The following is an 18,691-nucleotide window of genomic DNA, read 5'->3' as shown; positions in this document are numbered from 1 at the left end:
TCTTACTGCTTTACGGTCATAGAAAAATACGTGTGAATGATTACAGCCTAGCTCAGGAAATAGTGCAATAGCCAGATATGCAGCATGTCAGGTGATGGTCCGAGCTCATGGTGGAGGAGAAATTCATGGCAGAATAAGGGAGTGTTTTGAAGTGGAAGACCGTTAAGCATAACAGGAGCAGCCCATAAGGTGGCACCAAGAGGAGGCTGCAAAGGGGTAGTCAGAAGGGAAGCTTGGGAAGTGTGAAGCAGATAAGAGAAGCTGTGCTGGAGTTGCAAAGAGCCTCCAATAGGAGACAGAAAAGATTGAACTTGATGTGGAAAGTCAGTGAAAGAGTCACAGGGTGAGAGAGGAAAGTGTTTTGGGGAGCAGGATCCTGAAGAAGCTGGAAGGACAGAAGTAAGATGAGATGCTCCCATAAAGCTGATATGGGGGTGGGGCGTGCATACCTAGACAGATGCATGAGATGCCAACTGGCTGGAGGGGAGAGGGTAGCAGACCGATGGACAGGAATCTTGGTAGTGAAGACAGATAGGGAAGACAGATGTTGCCATAAATCCTAAAGGTTAAAGATGAGTTTTCAGATGTCCCGAGCTGGACAGCAGAGTGCAGGTAGCACTGTTTGATCTTAGAGACTGACCAGAATCGCATGTGTTCATAGTCCAGTTTATATGGCTGTAAGTGGCTATGCTCTGAACTCCTGACACTAAAATGTGCTGCATTTATGTCTATAATGTTTAGATCTCAAGTCTTCAGCGGTGACAGATGGCAACTGATGGGGTCCTGTCTATCTGCCTCCATGTTTTCAGAGAGCTCATGAGGTTTAAATTCCATGTGGAGCCAAGATAATTGAAATGGTCTATATGCTTCAGGGCATCCCCTCTGTTTGTTTGTTTTTGCTGAGGGGACACGGTGCTTGCTAGTTGCCATGGCTGGGGTTTTTTTGGATGTGCAGCTGGCCACTTGCTGTAATGTTGCTTGCTGCACGTTCCAGACCGAAAACAGCATTGTCTGCATAGCTTAGATTACTGAGTGAGGTTGTGCAGACCTGAAGTGCTTCTCTCCACTACTTCACCTTATCCTGGGCTTGAAGAATGCATTTGACTAGAGAACAAACCCTTTCGAGCTCTTGGCTCACCCATAATGGCTGCTATTCACTTTGTTGACTGCTGTTATTAGACAGGCTAGTAAGTCCCCTTCCTGGGGAACCCATATGGAGTGTTGGCCACGTGTCTTGTGACCTGGCAGAATCCAACTGGTTCTAAGGATAGTTTGGTGCAGATCTGCAGTGGGCAAACTTTTCAAAGTGCTTGAGTGACCTGCATGCTTTTGAGAATTTTTTTACCCTACCTGACAGCAGATTAACTCGGACACAGGAAAACGCAATCTGATTGCAAAGTTGACAACGGGTTCCCCGTTCCTCATGTGCCAATCTATCCGTTTTTAGGAGGTGGGATATCTAGCTCTTTCAAGTCACTTGACTTGCACCAGTTAGCTACACTCCACGTTGGTGTTTCCCTTAAAAGGAAATTTGTTCGTAAGGAGATAATTGCACATACACTTAGGACTTCATAGCTAAACCAGGAAAGGCATCTAGTCCTGAAACTGTCAGTCACTTGATTATGCTAGATTTGACCTCGCTGGTAGGTGGCTGATGAGGGGCTGTTACAAACGCTTGTTGTTTAAAGGTCCCAATGATGGTGAGGGCCGTGCTGTGCTAAGTGCCGTGCAGGCACCTAGGAAAGCAAAGCCCCTGTCACCTAGAGCTTTCAGTGTAGCCAGCACAGAACGGCACCGCATCCTGGCCAGCTGCATGCGGTGCTCTTGACAAGTTGCTGGGAGGCTCAGGCTAAAAGCCTCGTGTCTTCAGCTACCTGGGATGCCGGTTGCAAGTACAGCTGTGGCCAGCATGGTGTGCAACAGCCTGGCCTGTGCCATCCCTGTGGATGCCCACATAATGGCAACCAGCTTCAGGCTCCTGCCGTCACGCGGCCTATCCGAGCCGCGGCTTGCAGCATCCAGCCACTTTGAGCCAGTCCCTGCCTGCGGCTGGCTGAACATTGTACCGCTTCATTGCAGGAGGGAGGGCTTGGAAAGCTGCTCAGCCGATGCTCTCCCTGCGTGGTTGTACCTGTTTGACAGTGTTAATATTTGCATCACGTTCTCTCCTGATGATGGAGTGGGTTGGGGTTTTCAGTTAGGAGAGGAGTGCCGGCATGCCTGTCTCACGCTGCTGGAGTGACCCTGCTAATTCTGCGGCCTGCGGTGTGGAAGGTAGCCCTGCTGGCTTCCCCTCAGCATGTGTAGCCTGCAGCTTTAGCTCCAATTTGTTGCCATAGGTGTCTGTTTTGATATTTGTCTCCTCATTTACTAGGCATTAACGGGGGTCTGAGCCTGAGAGGCGCTGAGCACCTATGCTCCTGGAACTCTGCTAGCGAGCACCTCCCAGGATCAGACTCTCGGATAGCAGAGATGCAAATATTTCTGCTGGCCGTTCCGCATCTGTATCTTGCATTTTGTATAAAGAAAGGGCTTGAGCTTTGCACATAATAACGAACAGGACCCAAGTAATGCTGCACTGATGGCTTTCTTGAGCTGTGCCTCTCATTCTGTGAAGTTACAGGAAACCAAATCTGGTTATACAATCCCCTGGTGGTGAAATGTGACATTTCCATTCCACCCTTCGTGAGCCTGTGACTTAAGAATTGCAGATCTGAATCTTTCTGCAAATTCTGCAAGTGCTGCTGGCTGTTTCAAAACTCCTTGCTCTCCTGCCCCTGAGCAGCAGGTCTGCACCTGCCCTCTGGTGGGGCTGGACGGGAGGGTCAGCAGACATAATGGCTGGTTATTCTGCTGATCCGGACCCAATCCACAATCTTATTTCTTACTCTTCTGCTACCTCATGATAGGTCCTAGCCAAACCATTCCATATTTGTCTCCACCTGTACGCCTTGCAGGTGGCAGCTGAATGGGCTGGTAGGGATGGGTGCAAGAGCATTTTCAAAGCCATAGCAGATGAAAGATGTAGAAGGAAAGCTAGGATAGTTCCGTAGCTGGCAAAGCCTCGGTCTCTGTATCAGGTTCACTGGCATGCAGCATACAGTCTTTGGGATTCAGATAAACTCCCCACGTGCGGCAGGTGCGGTCACTAGGAATTGTGGTGATAGAACATTTTTGGAGCCATTCTAACAAAGGTATCTAGGTGTAATGCAATGCTGCAGGGGAAAGCCTAGCATGGGCGCTTTATAGAAATATAATGGGCACTTTCTGACTGTTCACTCTAGCTGTGCAAAAGTTGGTCCCTTTCTGCTGATAGCCTTCTTCCCACCCCATAGGCTCCTCTGTGGATGCTCCTTTACAAGTGCTAGATACCTCTTCCTCCTCCACAGAAATGCAACCACTCTGGGGTGGAATGGAGCAGCTGTTATGACAGTAGACTGGAACACTACACACCAGTCTAACAGGGAGGAAGAATCCAGGATCTAATTTAAAAATCTATGGGAGAATGACATAAATGTCTGCACTGGGGTTTGGTCAGTATATCTTGCTAATGCTCAGCCCCTGGAGAACAAAGCTGTGGGACCTTCAGTGCCTGGAGGACTGTGGGTTTTACCTCTTGCCTGAAAGATAGCAGAAACACTCCATAGCACTGCACTGGGGCAGTGCTGGCTTAAAAGAAAGAGGAGCCACTTATTCAATTGCCAACACCACTACCTACAGCACCTGTATGCTCTTTGGAGGTCTCCCTCCCAAATAACGGAAGGTGTGACCCTGCTTGGAATTGGACATGGAAAAATTGTTCTCCTTAACCTCTGAGGACAGGACAAGAAGCAACAGCAAATGTTGCAGCAGATGTGGTTTAGGTTGGTTGGACATGAGGGAAAAACTCTCAGGGTAGTTAAGCCCTGGAAAAAATTGCCTAGGGAGGTTGTGGAATCTCTGTCATTGTCTGACCTGTTCTTAAAAATCTCCAAACACCTGTCAGGGATGGTCTAGTTATTACATAGTCCTGTCCTGAGTGCAGGGGACCAGACTAGGTGACCTATTGAAGTCCCTTCCAGTCCTGTGCTTCTATGAGTCAGTACAATCACAGCCTAAAACCCCCAAGTGACCTGGGCATAAACTTGAAAGAGTAGCGTTGCCCATATCTCCTGTTACCAGGTGCTGAGCTTTGGTTTCCTTGAAGGCCTTTCTGTGCCAATTTAGAATGTTGCTTGTACTTTAAAATGCTTCCCAGCCACCACAGAACTACATCGGCCAAACTTGATTTTATTATTTTCACTGATAAAGCAAATTCTACACCCCTCACCCAGTCCTGCCTGTGAATGTCCATTTAAATCTGCTATGAAGTGGAATTAATCACCTTGAGATTATAGAAAGTCCTAATAAAATTCCACAGCATGTTAAAAATTATGCCGATTAATTTTGCATCAGAAGCCGTGGACTGTGTCAAATTTCCACTTTCTAGTTAGTCTGCACTTACCCAGCCCCATTTTGGGTTCACTTTTTTGCTCTTTTTTGATTCTGAGCTTCTCACTGTCAGACACTGGGATTTCCCCCCCAGGAGCAACGTAAGTGCTTGACGGTTGGTGCTCTTTGGTTGGCAGAGATCATTGGAAGGCCATGCAGCAGCATGTTAAAGTCTGCAGTTGAAAAATGATTCTCATGTGTTTATTTAAAGGCTTTCAGAAAGTAAGTGCATATGCAGCAGCAGAAAGAGAGATGTACAGGGGTAATAAAAAAGAAACCCCCCACCTACAGACACCGCCCAAGCTAGTGAAGTGCAATGGTCTGAAGTTTTATGAATGGGTTAGTATTTTAACTGGTCCTGTTTTCTCTCCTCTGTGCATGCAGGAGGCGGACAGTGGGGAGGAAGAGTGCCGGTCCCAGCCCAGAAGGTAAGAGTGTCACTTAGCGCTTGCAGCAGTAGTGAAGGATGGTTTCCATGGTAACTGCAGCGCAGGTCTCTTCCCCTGCTCCCACAGCCCCTTCCCACTTTCTAGCTCTTGCTAGTCCAACACAGCTGGATCATCTTGACCTTTCTTGGAAGCTAATGTCCGCTAACCCCAGCCTAGACAGTGTCTCCAGCAAAGGGGCCACTGCAGCAGAGGAAATTGGCTCTGTGGTGGGTCAGAAGGGTACAGCAAGGCTTCCTGGGAGGGAAGAATCCATGGCTCTGGGGAGGGGTGCTTTGGCCACTACTACATGGGGAACAGGTGGGAAGAGCCTGTGCAGCTGTGGGCGAAGCGTCCATTGCCAAGTCCTGTGATGCTGAGCACTTCCAGCTCCCAGGCGTGGCAGTTGCTCAGGTTCCCAGGATTGGCCCATCACCCATGACACGGGGATACTGAGAGCTTCAGGGCGCAGTGGCCTTGCTCCATTGGCCGTGGCCCTCTAGTAAAAACCCGAGCCACAGCCACTCCGTCCCTCTTACTAATGTTGGGTGAGATCAGGTTAATCTGTTTATGGGACAGCATCACAGAATCTGACTTCATCCTCCCGTTAGCACCCTTCAGTTCTCGTACTCCTTCACCTCTAGATATTCCTGCAACATCTCCTGGCAGCTGATCAACTGTCCCCAAAGCTGAAGCGACTGGGTTACTTCATGCCTGTAAGCCCAGCCATCACTTACACTGCTGATTTATTTAGGAAGTTCTCACAAGTTTACAACTCCTTGCCATGTAGACATGGAGGACAACAGTCATTACAACAGGGAGTGTTTGTTTAGAAAAACAGACAGTACTGTAATCGGATCTCTCCATTTAATCCCTGTAATATGGGATCACTGACTACCCATGAGATGCTGTTTTCCATGATTTTATTAAATTTGAGTGAAATCAGATTACACGTTTAACGAACCGGGCATGTCTTTCAAATGTTAATATTCAAAAAGTTGGACAGGTGTGCTAGCTTTTTTGCAGGTGAGTGTACTTTGAGCATTGAATACATGGTAATGCGGTATCAAAGTATCTTTTTGTCCTCTGCCTATTTCACTGGGTATGTACGTGGCGAGTGTTCCTCTTGCACACATGTCCTCATACCTACCCAGGCATCGTCCTCTGTTCCTGTCCGAGAATAGTGAGAGCCAAAGGAGCTGTAATCCCAAAATAATCCATAGAAGAAGAATGGGAAGTCTGTATTAATTCCTGTAAATACCAAGTCCAGTCATGTCAAACAGAAAACTGTATCTGCCATCAAACTCTTACCTAAACAAAACCAGCTCACCAGAGCTAAGCACATTACACGGGTTATGAGCTGGTGACCTCTCGGACTTGTCAGCCACACAGACTTAACAATGGTAACTTTTCCACAACTTCAAAACTTTCAGCTGTTTTTACTCTGAAAATTGGATCATTTCAATGAGAGCTACTTTGAAAATAGCTGCTTCCTTTAACTAGGTGACTTGTCCAATGGCAACAGAACTGTCTCACTGAAATGTTCTCTCTGTCGGATCTCTCCTTTGTGTTAGCTTTTTATGTAGAGAATTGCAAAGGAAGGAAGTACAGTGATTCTTTCTGGCTGTTGTGATCCTATCTTGTTTGTTATGAGGTCCACAATTCCATGGTATTGAGGTCTTTGCTCTGCATGGCCTTGGAGGCGGACCACATGGGTCAGTCGGGCAAGGGAGATATGGTTCCACCTCTGAGAGACCACCAGCTTTTGGCTGCCTCTTCAGCTGCAGGCAGGCAGAGGTGGGTGGCTTTTTCCCCCTGTAGACCACCAGCTCCTGGAGTCGGGCACCTACATGAGACTCTCTAGTCTCATTAAGAAGTCTATAGCTTTGGTGATTGTGGAGAAAAGCCTGAAAACATGAAGCCTGAAGGCTCAAAAGCCTAACATAAATAACAAACCCAATTTATTTATTAAAATCTCATGGCTCTTTGGAGCCTCACTTATGCACTTGGGCTTGGCTGCAGTGTGGGATTTTTTGTGTCAGCTCAGTTGCTGTGGCCTAGTTAGGGGCTTCTTTTTAAGATGGGTTCAATGATCACATTTTATGCATATTTAAAATACTTCTCTAGGATAGGAAATGGCACCCCGCTGTTGACATGGTGACCTCTGCTCCGAGACTTCCTGTTGCTGGTAGTAGGGAAGCTAACGTTAGCCAAGACCCTTTCTAAGGGGAAATAAGCTGCTTGGACAGACGTAATAAAGATCTGAAGCCATTTAGAAAGCTGAAATGCTGTTTCTGGGTGGCAGTAAGTAGCCTGTCGTGTCTGCAGAATGGTATTAGATGGAAGCTTTCAGTTAAAAATGGGCTGAGTTAAATCCAGCCTTAATTAGGAGCTGTACTTAGGTGCCTTTTAAAGAGTTAATTTTATTAATGGAATTTCTGAGTGCTTGTCTGAGCAGGGCCCAGTTGGTGCAGCTTTCCTGGGATGAGGCTGAGCTGATGCAATCATTCTAACTTACCTGCCCAGGCCCTGGCTTTTATCTCTGACTCCTCGCCTGCAGTGGGTTTGATTTAAATAGCTCTTTCAGGAAGAACATTCCATGCCTTGCCTGACCTCATGCAAAGTCATGATAGCACCAGCCTCGGTAGCGTCCTCTGCCCCAAGCATGCCTCAACATCGCCCACTGACTCCAGCATGAAAATGTGGGGAAATTCTACTTGAAAGCATTTTCATTACAGCAGGAAGTCCGTTTCAGGAATAAGATATTAAGTTAATCCTTTCCTACTTTAATAAATGCTATTAGGTAATTAACAGGGATTTTTTTAAACACTTAATTTTTCACCTATACAAGGTGTAGTTTAAATGTTGGGAGTAAGCACATACGGAGATGCATTTAACATCTTCATTTTCTGTGCACTGTTCAGTCTCTAAGCTTATCAGGCACGTGTGCCTTCGTCTTCCCCTCTGAGCAGGCTGGGATGCTGCCCAGGGGTACCCAGGTTGTGAGGCACCTTGCTACCACCTGCCCTTAACAGGAGAAAACCCTGTCTACCTGCTGTGGTCAGCTCCCTAGCTCTACTGGCCACACCCAACACAAGCCCTGCCTTCTAGGCCTTGCAGGCCCCATTGTCACTCTGCAAGTTGGCAATAGGCACATCTCAACCCTCGAGCCATCTGAGTGGCTCCCTGGAGCACCCAGCCCCTGCTCCACTGGACTCTCGCAGTGCTCGCAGATTCGCTGCTCCCAAAGAAACAGGGCTCTGCAACTTACCAGTCCCACCTCAGATCACCACTGCATTTAACACGCAGCACTTAAACATGTTTATAGTGAAATACGTTTATTTAACAAAGCCCAGAGGTTCTGGTCGTAGCAGGTAGAAGTATCGGAAACAAACGGTTCCATGCCAAATAAAATCAGAACACGCACCCTAGAGCCTAGATTTAATGAACAACATATTCTTGTGTCCTGTAGAGTATTGCTTACCCTGCGTTCTTCTAGTCCTTTACACCCAGACTGGCTGTGGCCCTCCTTTCACGAGACAAGCACGCTGTCAGTTTGCCTCCTCGGTGAAGGATTCAGTGTGTCTCTTTGCACTCCAAGATATACCAGATCAAACCTTTGTTCTTATTCATATACAGAACATCCCCTTGCCTTTGTTTCTTCTTGTAAATTTCACAGTTCCTCCGTTCACACCTGACTCGGTATGCAAATAGTCATACAGCTCGAGGCCAATGGCCAGACAGGGAGATGCATGATCCTTTCAGCCTCCAAAGTGTCGCCTCTTGGTGACCTGCCTCAACTCCAAGTCCTTAAGACAGTGGTCCCCAAACTTTTCAGGGTTGTGCTCCCCTTACTTCTGTCTATGTCCCACCCCCCTAGGGCCTAGGAGTGGGGCCACGGCTTGGGGCGGGAGGGCAGATGTGGACAGGAGTAAGGGGGCTGAGGCTGGGGCCCCAGCTAGGGGCTGACTCCGGCTGCTGGGGTCCCAGGGCCAGGAGTGGAGCTGGGTGGCACTCCCTCCCTGTCCCCTGTGGTGGCTGGCCCTGGCCCCAGCTGCATCCCCTTGAATGTTCCTCTGCCCTCCCCTCCCAGAGGGGCGCACCCCACAGTTTGGGGTCCTCTCCCTTAAGAGCTCAATTTTCAATATAGATACGTAACTCCTAAATATTATCTGTATATATATTTTGCAGTGACGACCAGGAGATTAGCGCAAACTCCTGTGTGGCTGCAAAGCAAATACAGTAACTTCTCACTCAACATTGTAGTTATGTTCCTGAAAAATGCAACTTTAAGTGAAACGATTTAAACTAATCCAATTTTCCCATAAGATTTCATGTAAATGTTTCAGCTTTCAATTCGGAGACCTCACCAAGAAACAGTCGTTAGTGTGAAGAGCCAATAAAGTGTCTTAAAAAACAAGCTCTAGAAGTATTGCTGGATGGTCCGCTTTCTTCTGGCCATTCTATGGAAGACAGATTGATCGGAGATGCTACAAGAGCTACTTCCTTTGGCAGAGAAGCTGTGCAGCCAAAGGAAAGAATTGGGTGTCTAGAGAAACAGCGGAGTGTGACTAGAGTATTGGGGTGCGCTAAAGCAAAGCCCAGCAAGACTCGTCCCTGACACTTGAATGGAGAGCTGCTGCCACCTGATAAAAGGCAGTGACAAAAGCAACTCCTCAAAAATGAGTAATTTAATGACTCTGCTGCTGAGACCTGCCAGGGGCTCCCAGATGGGTAAGATTAGGAAGCACTCTAGTTTTTAATGTTAGATTATATGTAAACTGGCACCGTTTTTCATAAGCACTGTTACATTACATGCCTGGAAGAAATCCAACTCACTATGAGCCGTGGTGATAGAATTATAAAATATTTAACATCCAAAAGTCTTAAGTTAAAAGAACATTAAATGTGCAAAGTGAAGCACTTAGGAGTTTAAAAAATGCTTGAATCAATGATGTCCATACAACCTTAATTTGACCCCCCTCATGTGTGTGCATTATGATACATGATCTTTAATTATATGATCACATTCCTTTTTTAAAAGGACCCCTGCCTCTTTCAGTGCACGAAATGGATGGTGCATAGACAACCTTAATTAAGGCGTTTCCTAACTGTTTAGTTTTGCCTTTGCAACCTTAACGTTCTTCTATTGTAATTTTGTGGATGTAATATATCGTCTCTAAGCAACACAACTGGTGAAATACTATCAGTTATTTAATAATTAATTGGGTACTTCCTTGCTAGGTGTAAAATGTAAAACTCAAACTGGACAGAATTCTGATTAAGTAGTATGGAGTCTTGCCTTTCTGTAGATATTGCAAATCTGCTATTGTGAAAACTCCAAAAAAAAAAATTTAAAAAAAAAAAATTTTTTTGGTTCTAAATTGGTGCCTTGAATTTTATTCTGATTGCCTTTCAGGTGTGTAGATCCCAGAAAACTTACAAAATCATTTCCTTTTGTCAGCTTTATTTACTTGACAGTGGTAACCTCTGGAACTTATTACCGCAGGAGTGTCAGAGGCTAACATGACCTATCTTAACAAGCTTTGAAAAAGGATTGGAAGCTTGTGGGTAATGAGAATATCTGCAGTTTTATATTAGTTGAGATTTAAAGTCTGATGTTTGGAACAGATCTAACCCCCCTGTGCTTCAGGGTATAAGCCAATTTCTAGCTAATGGAGGAGCAAGAAATTTCTCTTATGGGCAGACTATTCTATAATTAAGTTTCTTGGACCTTCCTTGGAAGCATCTTCCACCAGCTGTTGTTGAAGACTGGGTACTAGACTAGAGGAAACACTAGTCTGATCTGTTACAATGATTCAGACTTTCATAGTAAAGTCTCAACCTTATTTCAGTTGGTTACCTTATCAATTTTTATGTTGGGGTTAATAATAACCGTTTCTGTTTACAGAACCCAAGTGCAGGATGCTTGTCCATGTCTCTGTCCAGAATTGGCTTGAGCTGCTAGAAAACAAGGAACCTTGTTTCAGCCTTGCATTGATTTTGGATACCCCTTAAAGATACACCTACTGAAAGCTTTTAAATAGTCAACGTCTGAGCCTGATCTTCTGAAAAAGTCCATTTAGCTTTAAATAGCTCATCTTCCACCCCCTGCCCTCACATACGTGTCTTCCGCCCCCCCCCCCCCCCAAAAAAAAAAGTGTCCAAAAATGAACTTTAATGAGCCACCATTGAAAGTGAGGACAGTGTGAGAACACCTACTTTTATGCTGCTCTTCCTGGCTTTGTAGTAGCATTGACCACACTGCCAGCAACTGCCTTCCAGTACTTTGGTCTCAGCAAACTAGAAATCAACAGCCAAGCTCATCTTGATTCTGAGCAGCAGAGTGCGGGAGGGAAGGGGATGGAATTAGCTGGGGAAGTTATTTTTACTCATTGGAGGATGTTACAAGTAATGGTAGGGTACATGATGTAATAGAACACTCAAGTGTCTGCATTCAGGATCCAGTTTTCATGTATTTGTCCTGTAAATAATGTCCTGTTTTTATGAATAGTCAGCCTGACCGTGAACTACGGATGAGGAGTCCGTGATTGCAGTGCTGCTGTCAGGTGTTTCACATCACACTCTCTTTACATGCAGCGGTGAGAAGAGAACGTTACACACAGCCCAAATCAAGGCTTTGTGAAGTAGCATTGCAGAAACAGGGGCACCATACTTCTCTCGCCCTCTGTTCGTAAGAATACCCATTCTGAGGGCACTGCTGCAACATAAACCCAGGGCCAGCTCCTCTTCAGCTTCATAAAGACTTAGTCCTTGCCCCAAAGAGCTTAGACTCTGAAAAGATAAACTAACACAGGCTGGTGGAAATGGGCACCAACACACAAGCAGGGCATGATTGCCATGCACTTGCTCTTAGTTCCATGGGAAAGTGGGTTTTTATAATCTAGACTGGCTTTATTTATATGAGGGTGTTAGTGGGGATTGTAATGGGGCAGAAGAAGGGATTGAGTTAGTCCTAAAGGTTTGATGTGTAGGATTGTGATTTGGGAAAGGTACCACCCAAGAAAAATCATCCCTGATTAGAAACAAATGTTCAGAGGATACAGGGAATGGTGTACTTGGGTAACACTGTGTCAAGTATCGGGGTAGCCGTGTTAGTCTGTACCCACAAAAAATAACAAGGAGGCCAGTAGCACCTTAAAGACTATCAGATTTATCTAGACATAAGCTTTAGTGAGTAAAAAAACCACTTCTTCTTTTACCCAAATAAATCCCTTAGTCTTTCAGGTGCCACCGGACTCCTTGTTGTTTTTTTGGAATACACTAACAATTTAGCATAGCAGTACAAAGATTGCTGAGGGTGGGGTGATAGCCCATTCACATAACCTAGTCTGAAAGGCTGTCTTCAGCAGAAGAGAATGTATTGTTTGGAGGAAGATGCTTTATTTGGTAACATCAAAAGGTGCATATACCATTAACTCTTCATCAGGTCTGAGAGTTAGAAATGCAGACACGGAAGCTCCAATTTAAACAAACAAGCAATCAAAAAACCCTTGTCCTGCTAAGTGCTGATCTGGAGAAATAATCCTTATTCATGTGGTGGTACAAAAGATGACTCTCTGGCCTGATTACACCTCTAAAGTCAGCAAAGGGTGTAACTAGCAGTGACTTAGGCTGTGGTGAGGACTCAGGGCAGTTGGCACTGAGTGTTTCAGAAAGAAAGTGGTGTTTGCATTCTGCACACTACTCCTCACTAAACCTGAGCGCCGCACACCAATGTATGCTAGCGTACCTCCATCTGCAATTCCACCGCCGCATATAGGCGCTTTGCTGCAGCAGCCTGTTTGGAAATGGAGTATGGGAGTGTTTATCTGACTGATATGGAGGTGTTGAAACTTGCTTAACACTTATAAAGTTCTCTGTGCTGATATGGGAGCTTTCTTCTAAAGATCTCCGCATACTACTATTACCATTACTTCTTGTTTCTGCTTGCTTTACTAATGAGTCTCCCCTTCGTCTCTGGCTCTGTGCACACAGGTGATCGTAGACTTTGTATTGGATTTCTTTTAATGACAACAAAAACACACCTTTATAAAGGAGAGCGCGAGAGAGGAGAGTCTGAAAGCAGAGTGTGGCTTTGTCTTGAATAAGCTGTATTGGAGGAAAAGTACCAAATGCATTATCTTCACTTCTACTGCTTTTAATACGAGACTTCAATACTAGAGTAGACACTGAGAAACTGGATGTTTAATGCTCGCCTTTGTCTTTATGGATGTCTGATTTGTGATTCTCCTTTCCTATACTGAAACGATTCCCCTAGGGTTATTCCTCTCCCTTAGATACATACTTTAGAAAATAAAAATGGAACTCTCAGTGGTGTTGCCTTAATGAGCAAAATGTAAACCTCAGGCTACCTTCTCCACCTTGAAGGGAATGGGCAGGAGAGGTCTGTGCTGGAGGCATCTCTGTGAGTTTAGCTTTGGAATGCAGTTTCCAGGAGGCTTTGTCATTTTAACCAGGAAACCAGGTTTCCTTGAACATTGCTTTCAATATACCTCCTGAATTACAAATAGAAAACGCTTCCATTAGAAACAAAGTGAGCTAGAGTGGTGTTGATGAGTGGCATGGCTTAGACTGCCTGTTACAAAATTGTGAGTAAGAACCAGAAGTGTAAATGTTTCCTGACGTCTGAGATAACCAGACTTAGAAATGGAATCTGTCCTAATGAGATGATACAGGATTAAATACAGGAGTTTTGTATAGCACCTATTTCTTAATCAGTATGCACCAGGACATCTTACTAATTACTGAGTTACGTCCCCCTAGCTGTGTAATATAGCTGCTGTATAGACAGATAAGGACCATTGCCACGGTGAGTCATGTGCCTTTGATTCACAATGAAGGCTTTAAATTGAATGAGTTTCCTTCCTGCCCTGTCTTTCCCTCCATCCTGCGCTGCACACGGTGGTTGGCTCATGAGCACTGTGCTGCTGAAACAGTTTGGGCTTTGGTGAGGGAAAACCTCGTCACATTTGTGGGCTTTGTTTTTAATACAGATACAGTTTGTAAACACCTGGGATGGATAGGCCTGATCATATGACTTGTCCATCCTGAGTGGTAGAAGGACCGCTCCAGAAGTTGTCAGGTGGGTCTCTAAACAATTGGGCTTTGCCTATTTGCATTCTCCTGTATCTTTACCATCAGGCTTTTTCCAGATAGTCATTGATTTGTGTGTCTAATTCACTTAGACCCAGCTTCAGCCCCTGCTTATCTCTGTAAGCTGTATGGCCTCTAGGGCACAAAGCAGTGGAACAAGTCAACAAACCTTTTACCTGAGCCGAAGGTGGGAGGGAAGTGAGCTGCAGCTCAAATACTGCTGTCCTTCATGCACAGTTTGGAGTGTGATTAATACTTTGCGCAATTTAAAAAGAAATGTTAAGTTCCAATGTTGTGTTGTCAGAGAGATGCATTGCTCCTCTTCCTTCACATCACTCGCTACTCTTATCTCAAATCCAGCATGGAGAACAAGCATGCTCCTAGTGCGTAAGGACTGCATGCAGTTCTTTCTAGAAGGCCGTCAGTACCCTTCCTGAAATCTCACTGCAGAGAAAAACTTGGCGTTCTCTTACTTACAAACATGGAGAAGACAAACATGCTGCCTCTGTATCCGTCCCTGCCATGCTGATGCATGAGGTGCTGCTGCTAGACATCAAAGCTAATCGTTTAGGCCATGGTGGTGGTTTTGATTTGAACTTGTCTTCTCACAAATGACCCAGGAAACAGATGTGTGGCAACGTAGGAATATTTCCACACTCATGCTCAAGGTGACGGAACAGGCCGTACTGTAACTCACCCGGCTCTGCAGAGGAGTGCATTCTGTAAAGCAGAAGCTTCAGAACTTTACATAATTCCATCTTATGTGGAAAAAAAATGAGTCTAGGTCCTACAATGCCTTATCTGTCACATTGCTGTTAACAGGCCTGGGCAGAAATTCATGCACATACCCTCCTATTGTTCAGAGGTGCCCCCATAGACTTTTCACATGATCTGCACAACTGAACCACTCTCACTGTAACCTAGCATGGTGTCCACACAGACACCTTTTGTTCTTACACTAGGCAAAGCCCGTTCACGTCTGCCCCGCCACTGCAGGCTCCCTGCAGCCGCTTCCCCCGTGCACACACACCACGGCACGCCTACTTGTAGCACGTCTGAGTGAGTCCTTCAGGCACAGCAGAGGGGACATGAGCCTTGAGCCCCCTGCGGAAGAGCCCTACCACAGGAGCTGTCTCTAAAGCAACGGCGAGGAGTAGCAGTTTTAATTGCAAAACCCACCCGTAGAATCCCTTAGAAGTGTAAAAAAGGGTGAGGGGCTTCCAGCAGGATCCTCTTGCGCTAAGCACTGTATACATGTGTAGTAAGCCTGTCTGTGCCCCACACTGCTTGCAATCTTAGCATCTGATGAGAGGCAGCAAACAAATGTGGGCACGGACGTAACAGTGCAATAGAGGTTTGCTCTGATATGCAGCACACTAGGGGCCGAGGCAAGGGTGGAAAATATTTTATCAGTTTACACCCATGCCTCATGTTGACCACTCACGCTGACAAGAATCCACAGCTCCACAAGAAACTTTTTTCCACCTCAAAGGTGTCAAACTCTATATCTGCACCAAATGCCTCTAAATCCTTGTTAATCATTCTGATTTATCTTCCTTCTGATGGCAACAACCCTAACATTTTGACTGTTAACACGTGCACTAATTGAGGCCTTGCTCATGCAAGGAGCACCGAACAGGTGGACTGCTGGCTCCATGTACTCAAAGGGTCTGCCTGCATGGAGCTCCTTGCAGGATTGGGGCTTCAGTATGTTATGACTGTGCAGGGAGGGTAGAGTAAAGGCTTTTTGTTCTAGTGTGATATCCTCAAAATCCAGATTTAGGACTGAACGTGATGCTTGGAGATTTTGTAATTTGGTTCATGTTTTACTTGCAGAATAGAAGATAAGGTCGGACTCTTTATAGTGAATTGCTTCGAGAGAAGACAATTTAGTGTTATGTGCATGCAACTCACTCTGGCATTGCCTGACTTTGGAATGCCTAACCAGGCTCCCTCAACATTCTTTTAACGGAGGCTTTGCATGGTAGATTCATAATCCCGTCTGACTCTAATGGAAGCCAGTCTGAGCTAGCCTTGGGAAGTGGTGGGAGAGACTTGAACTGCTTTCTGTAAGCTGGGCAAAACCACTTGTTGTGAAGTGTATGTGCCTATAGTTGTTCTTATTTTTATTTATTCCCGATAAATATGGAGGCCACAATCAGCAGTTTGTTATGCCAAAAGGCCAGAGCCACTATTGTGTACAGCCCCTAGCCCTATTACTCCAGGCAGTGTGCTGATAATCCTGTTACCAGCTATTGAGCGCTAAACACAGACGTCTAAAACTGCAAAATGTAATCCTGGCCTTGCCGGGGGGGGTGGGGGGTGGGCTATTTACAGTGATGCTTATACTTACCCACCTTATTCCAGAATTTTAGTGATTTAGAACAGTACCCCTCACTGCTTTGACTCCATGCATTTTAATACATTTAACTCTTCGCATACTTGAGAATCATCACCTAGAGTGAAGAACTTTACCCTGTCGCTAATATATATTTTAACAGCCTTCTGTGTCTTGCAAGTTTAAAAAACACCAAAATGGTGTTTATCAAAATTCAGATGCTTTTCTTTCATCCCCCTCCTGAGGATCTCTTGCTGACATCTCAGTTTCTGCTTGGAGCCCTGAAATGCCAGGGTAACACTTTGGCAAAGAAATGTGGGGCTGTTTCCCTAACCCTGAAGAAAGTAGGCTATGAGAACTGCATATTTCAATTCCTACAGGCTATTTGAATAGTGCATACTGTCCTGACTTGTAGCATGATGTTGAGAGAGATTTGACCATGGGGCTGATGTTTCAATCTTTACAATACAACTTCTTTCATAGAAATAACATCGAAATCTGTTCGTAATGCAGATCTCAGTACAATCTTAAGTTTTTAGAATTGCTGCTGACACCTTACACTATCCTCAGAATGAAATGTCCTTGGTGAAGCATCTCTTACATTGTTGGTCTCCACATATGGGATGCAATATCTGATTTTAATCCAGGGTTAATTCCTTTAGAAATGTATTATCCGTATGTTAAGTGTGATTGATTAATCACTACATTGGTTTTTCCACTCTATGGAGGGACTGCATTTGTAATGTTTGCAGAACATACTAAGATATTTCTAGCAGCTGTTGGGGCGACATTTTAGTAAATTAAATGGATTATCTCAAGAGCCTTACTCAAGCACTGTGTAGATTATTCATTAGCATGGGGACAGAAGCGCTGGTTTGTTTTCTGTATGTGGACATTGGTATGTACTAACTCTAGATGGGGCCCTCTCACCAGGCTCCTGAGGAGCTGACGGGATCCTGCTTCCCTCGTGCCCTGACTTGCATACCTTTGGCGATAAGACAGACTAATTCCAGTCTGGCAAAATGCTTCTCTTGCAGGAGGACAGCTGACTAGTGTTGCATCTTCTTAAATTAAAATGTCTTTGGAAGACTCTTAAACTCTAATATACAAATGCTCCTGGGTGTGCAGTGAGACACATGAGTTAATGCAGATTGCAGCAAAGACTTGCAGTGACAGATCCTACTAGATATTTTCCTTTTATTCATACTCCAGCTTTTTAAAAATATCCTTTCAGGTGAACTTTGCTTGTCTTCAAAGTGTCTGTCCAAAGTTGTCTTGTGCATATCTGCATTACTACATGCTCTAAATTCTAAATAACCCAATAACTTGCCTTTTATGATGCAGTTTTATTTGACCTTTTAACATTTTCTTGCATTAAAAGAAAAGGGGAGGGAAGTCTGTCTTCATTCGACAGAGTTTTGGGGGGAGTCAGTGGGTGAATGTGTACTTTATTTCCTCTGGATCTTCACTCAACTGCTAGCAGAATCTTAACACATGGATTTTTTTAAGTGTCTATTGATGAAAAGTAACTTGTTCACTTTCAGTTTTCTCATACTGAAATGGTTAAGTGCTGCTCATGGCCCCCAGCCCCTTGCTCTAGTGTAGGAAGAGGAAAACAAAGACTTTTTATAATCCCTCCTCTCTGTCCACAATTCAATTTATCCAACATACTTTTTTCCCCCGCCCCCCCAAGAATAAGCTCATCTCAACTGCAGTGACTGGTCAGTGCCTTGCGTCTCTGCAGTGTACACCCATAATTGATGCTGTGTAGTAAGCAGACACAATATGCCTAGTTTGTGTATACTACTTGTCTGTCATGGAGTAGTTCCCATAGAAAAATTATTTCTGGTACCTGAAGTGATTTTCCGATTGCTTTGTTCTTCTGTCAAACTGCTGGCTCTCTGAAGAGTTAAAGATAACATGAGTCTGTCCCTGACAAAAGGCTTGGTGATTCTCTTCTCCCTGCCCAATACATAGAACTAATTGGGTTGTGGTGGATAATCAGCTGCATATGAGCTCCCAGGGGGATACTGGTGTAGCCAAAAGGCAAATGTGATCCTTGGATGCATAAACAGGGGCATCATGAGTAGCAGTAGAGAGGTTATTTTACCTCTGTAATTGGCACAGATCTGACCGCTGCTGGATTCCTGTGTCTAGTTCTAGTGTCTGCAGTTCAAGAAGGATGTTGACAAATTGGAGAGGGCTCAGAGAAGAGTCGGAAGAATGATGAAAGGATTTGAAAACATGCCCTCTAGTGATTAAACTCTGAGAGCTCAATCTCTTTAGTTTAACAAAAAGAAGATTAAGGGTGACCTGATTGATCTATAGGAACATACATGGG

At 45.0% G+C, this 18,691-nt stretch overlaps 1 protein-coding gene across 1 annotated transcript in view; it reads left to right on the top strand.

The window, feature by feature from the left end:
- SSH2 (slingshot protein phosphatase 2) overlaps nucleotides 1-18,691 on the top strand; it is a 134,721-nt gene that overhangs the window by 45,577 nt on the left and 70,453 nt on the right. Inside the window, exon 2 of the mRNA XM_077836337.1 lies at nucleotides 4,855-4,898. Coding sequence (XP_077692463.1) covers nucleotides 4,855-4,898 — 44 coding nt within the window. The remainder of the gene's footprint in view (nucleotides 1-4,854; nucleotides 4,899-18,691) is intronic.

Source organism: Eretmochelys imbricata, chromosome 17 (genome assembly GCF_965152235.1).
Source record: "Eretmochelys imbricata isolate rEreImb1 chromosome 17, rEreImb1.hap1, whole genome shotgun sequence".
Taxonomy (NCBI): Eukaryota; Metazoa; Chordata; order Testudines; family Cheloniidae; genus Eretmochelys; species Eretmochelys imbricata.
Note: the sequence above shows the minus strand (reverse complement) of the source record. Positions and strands in the feature narration are given on the sequence as shown.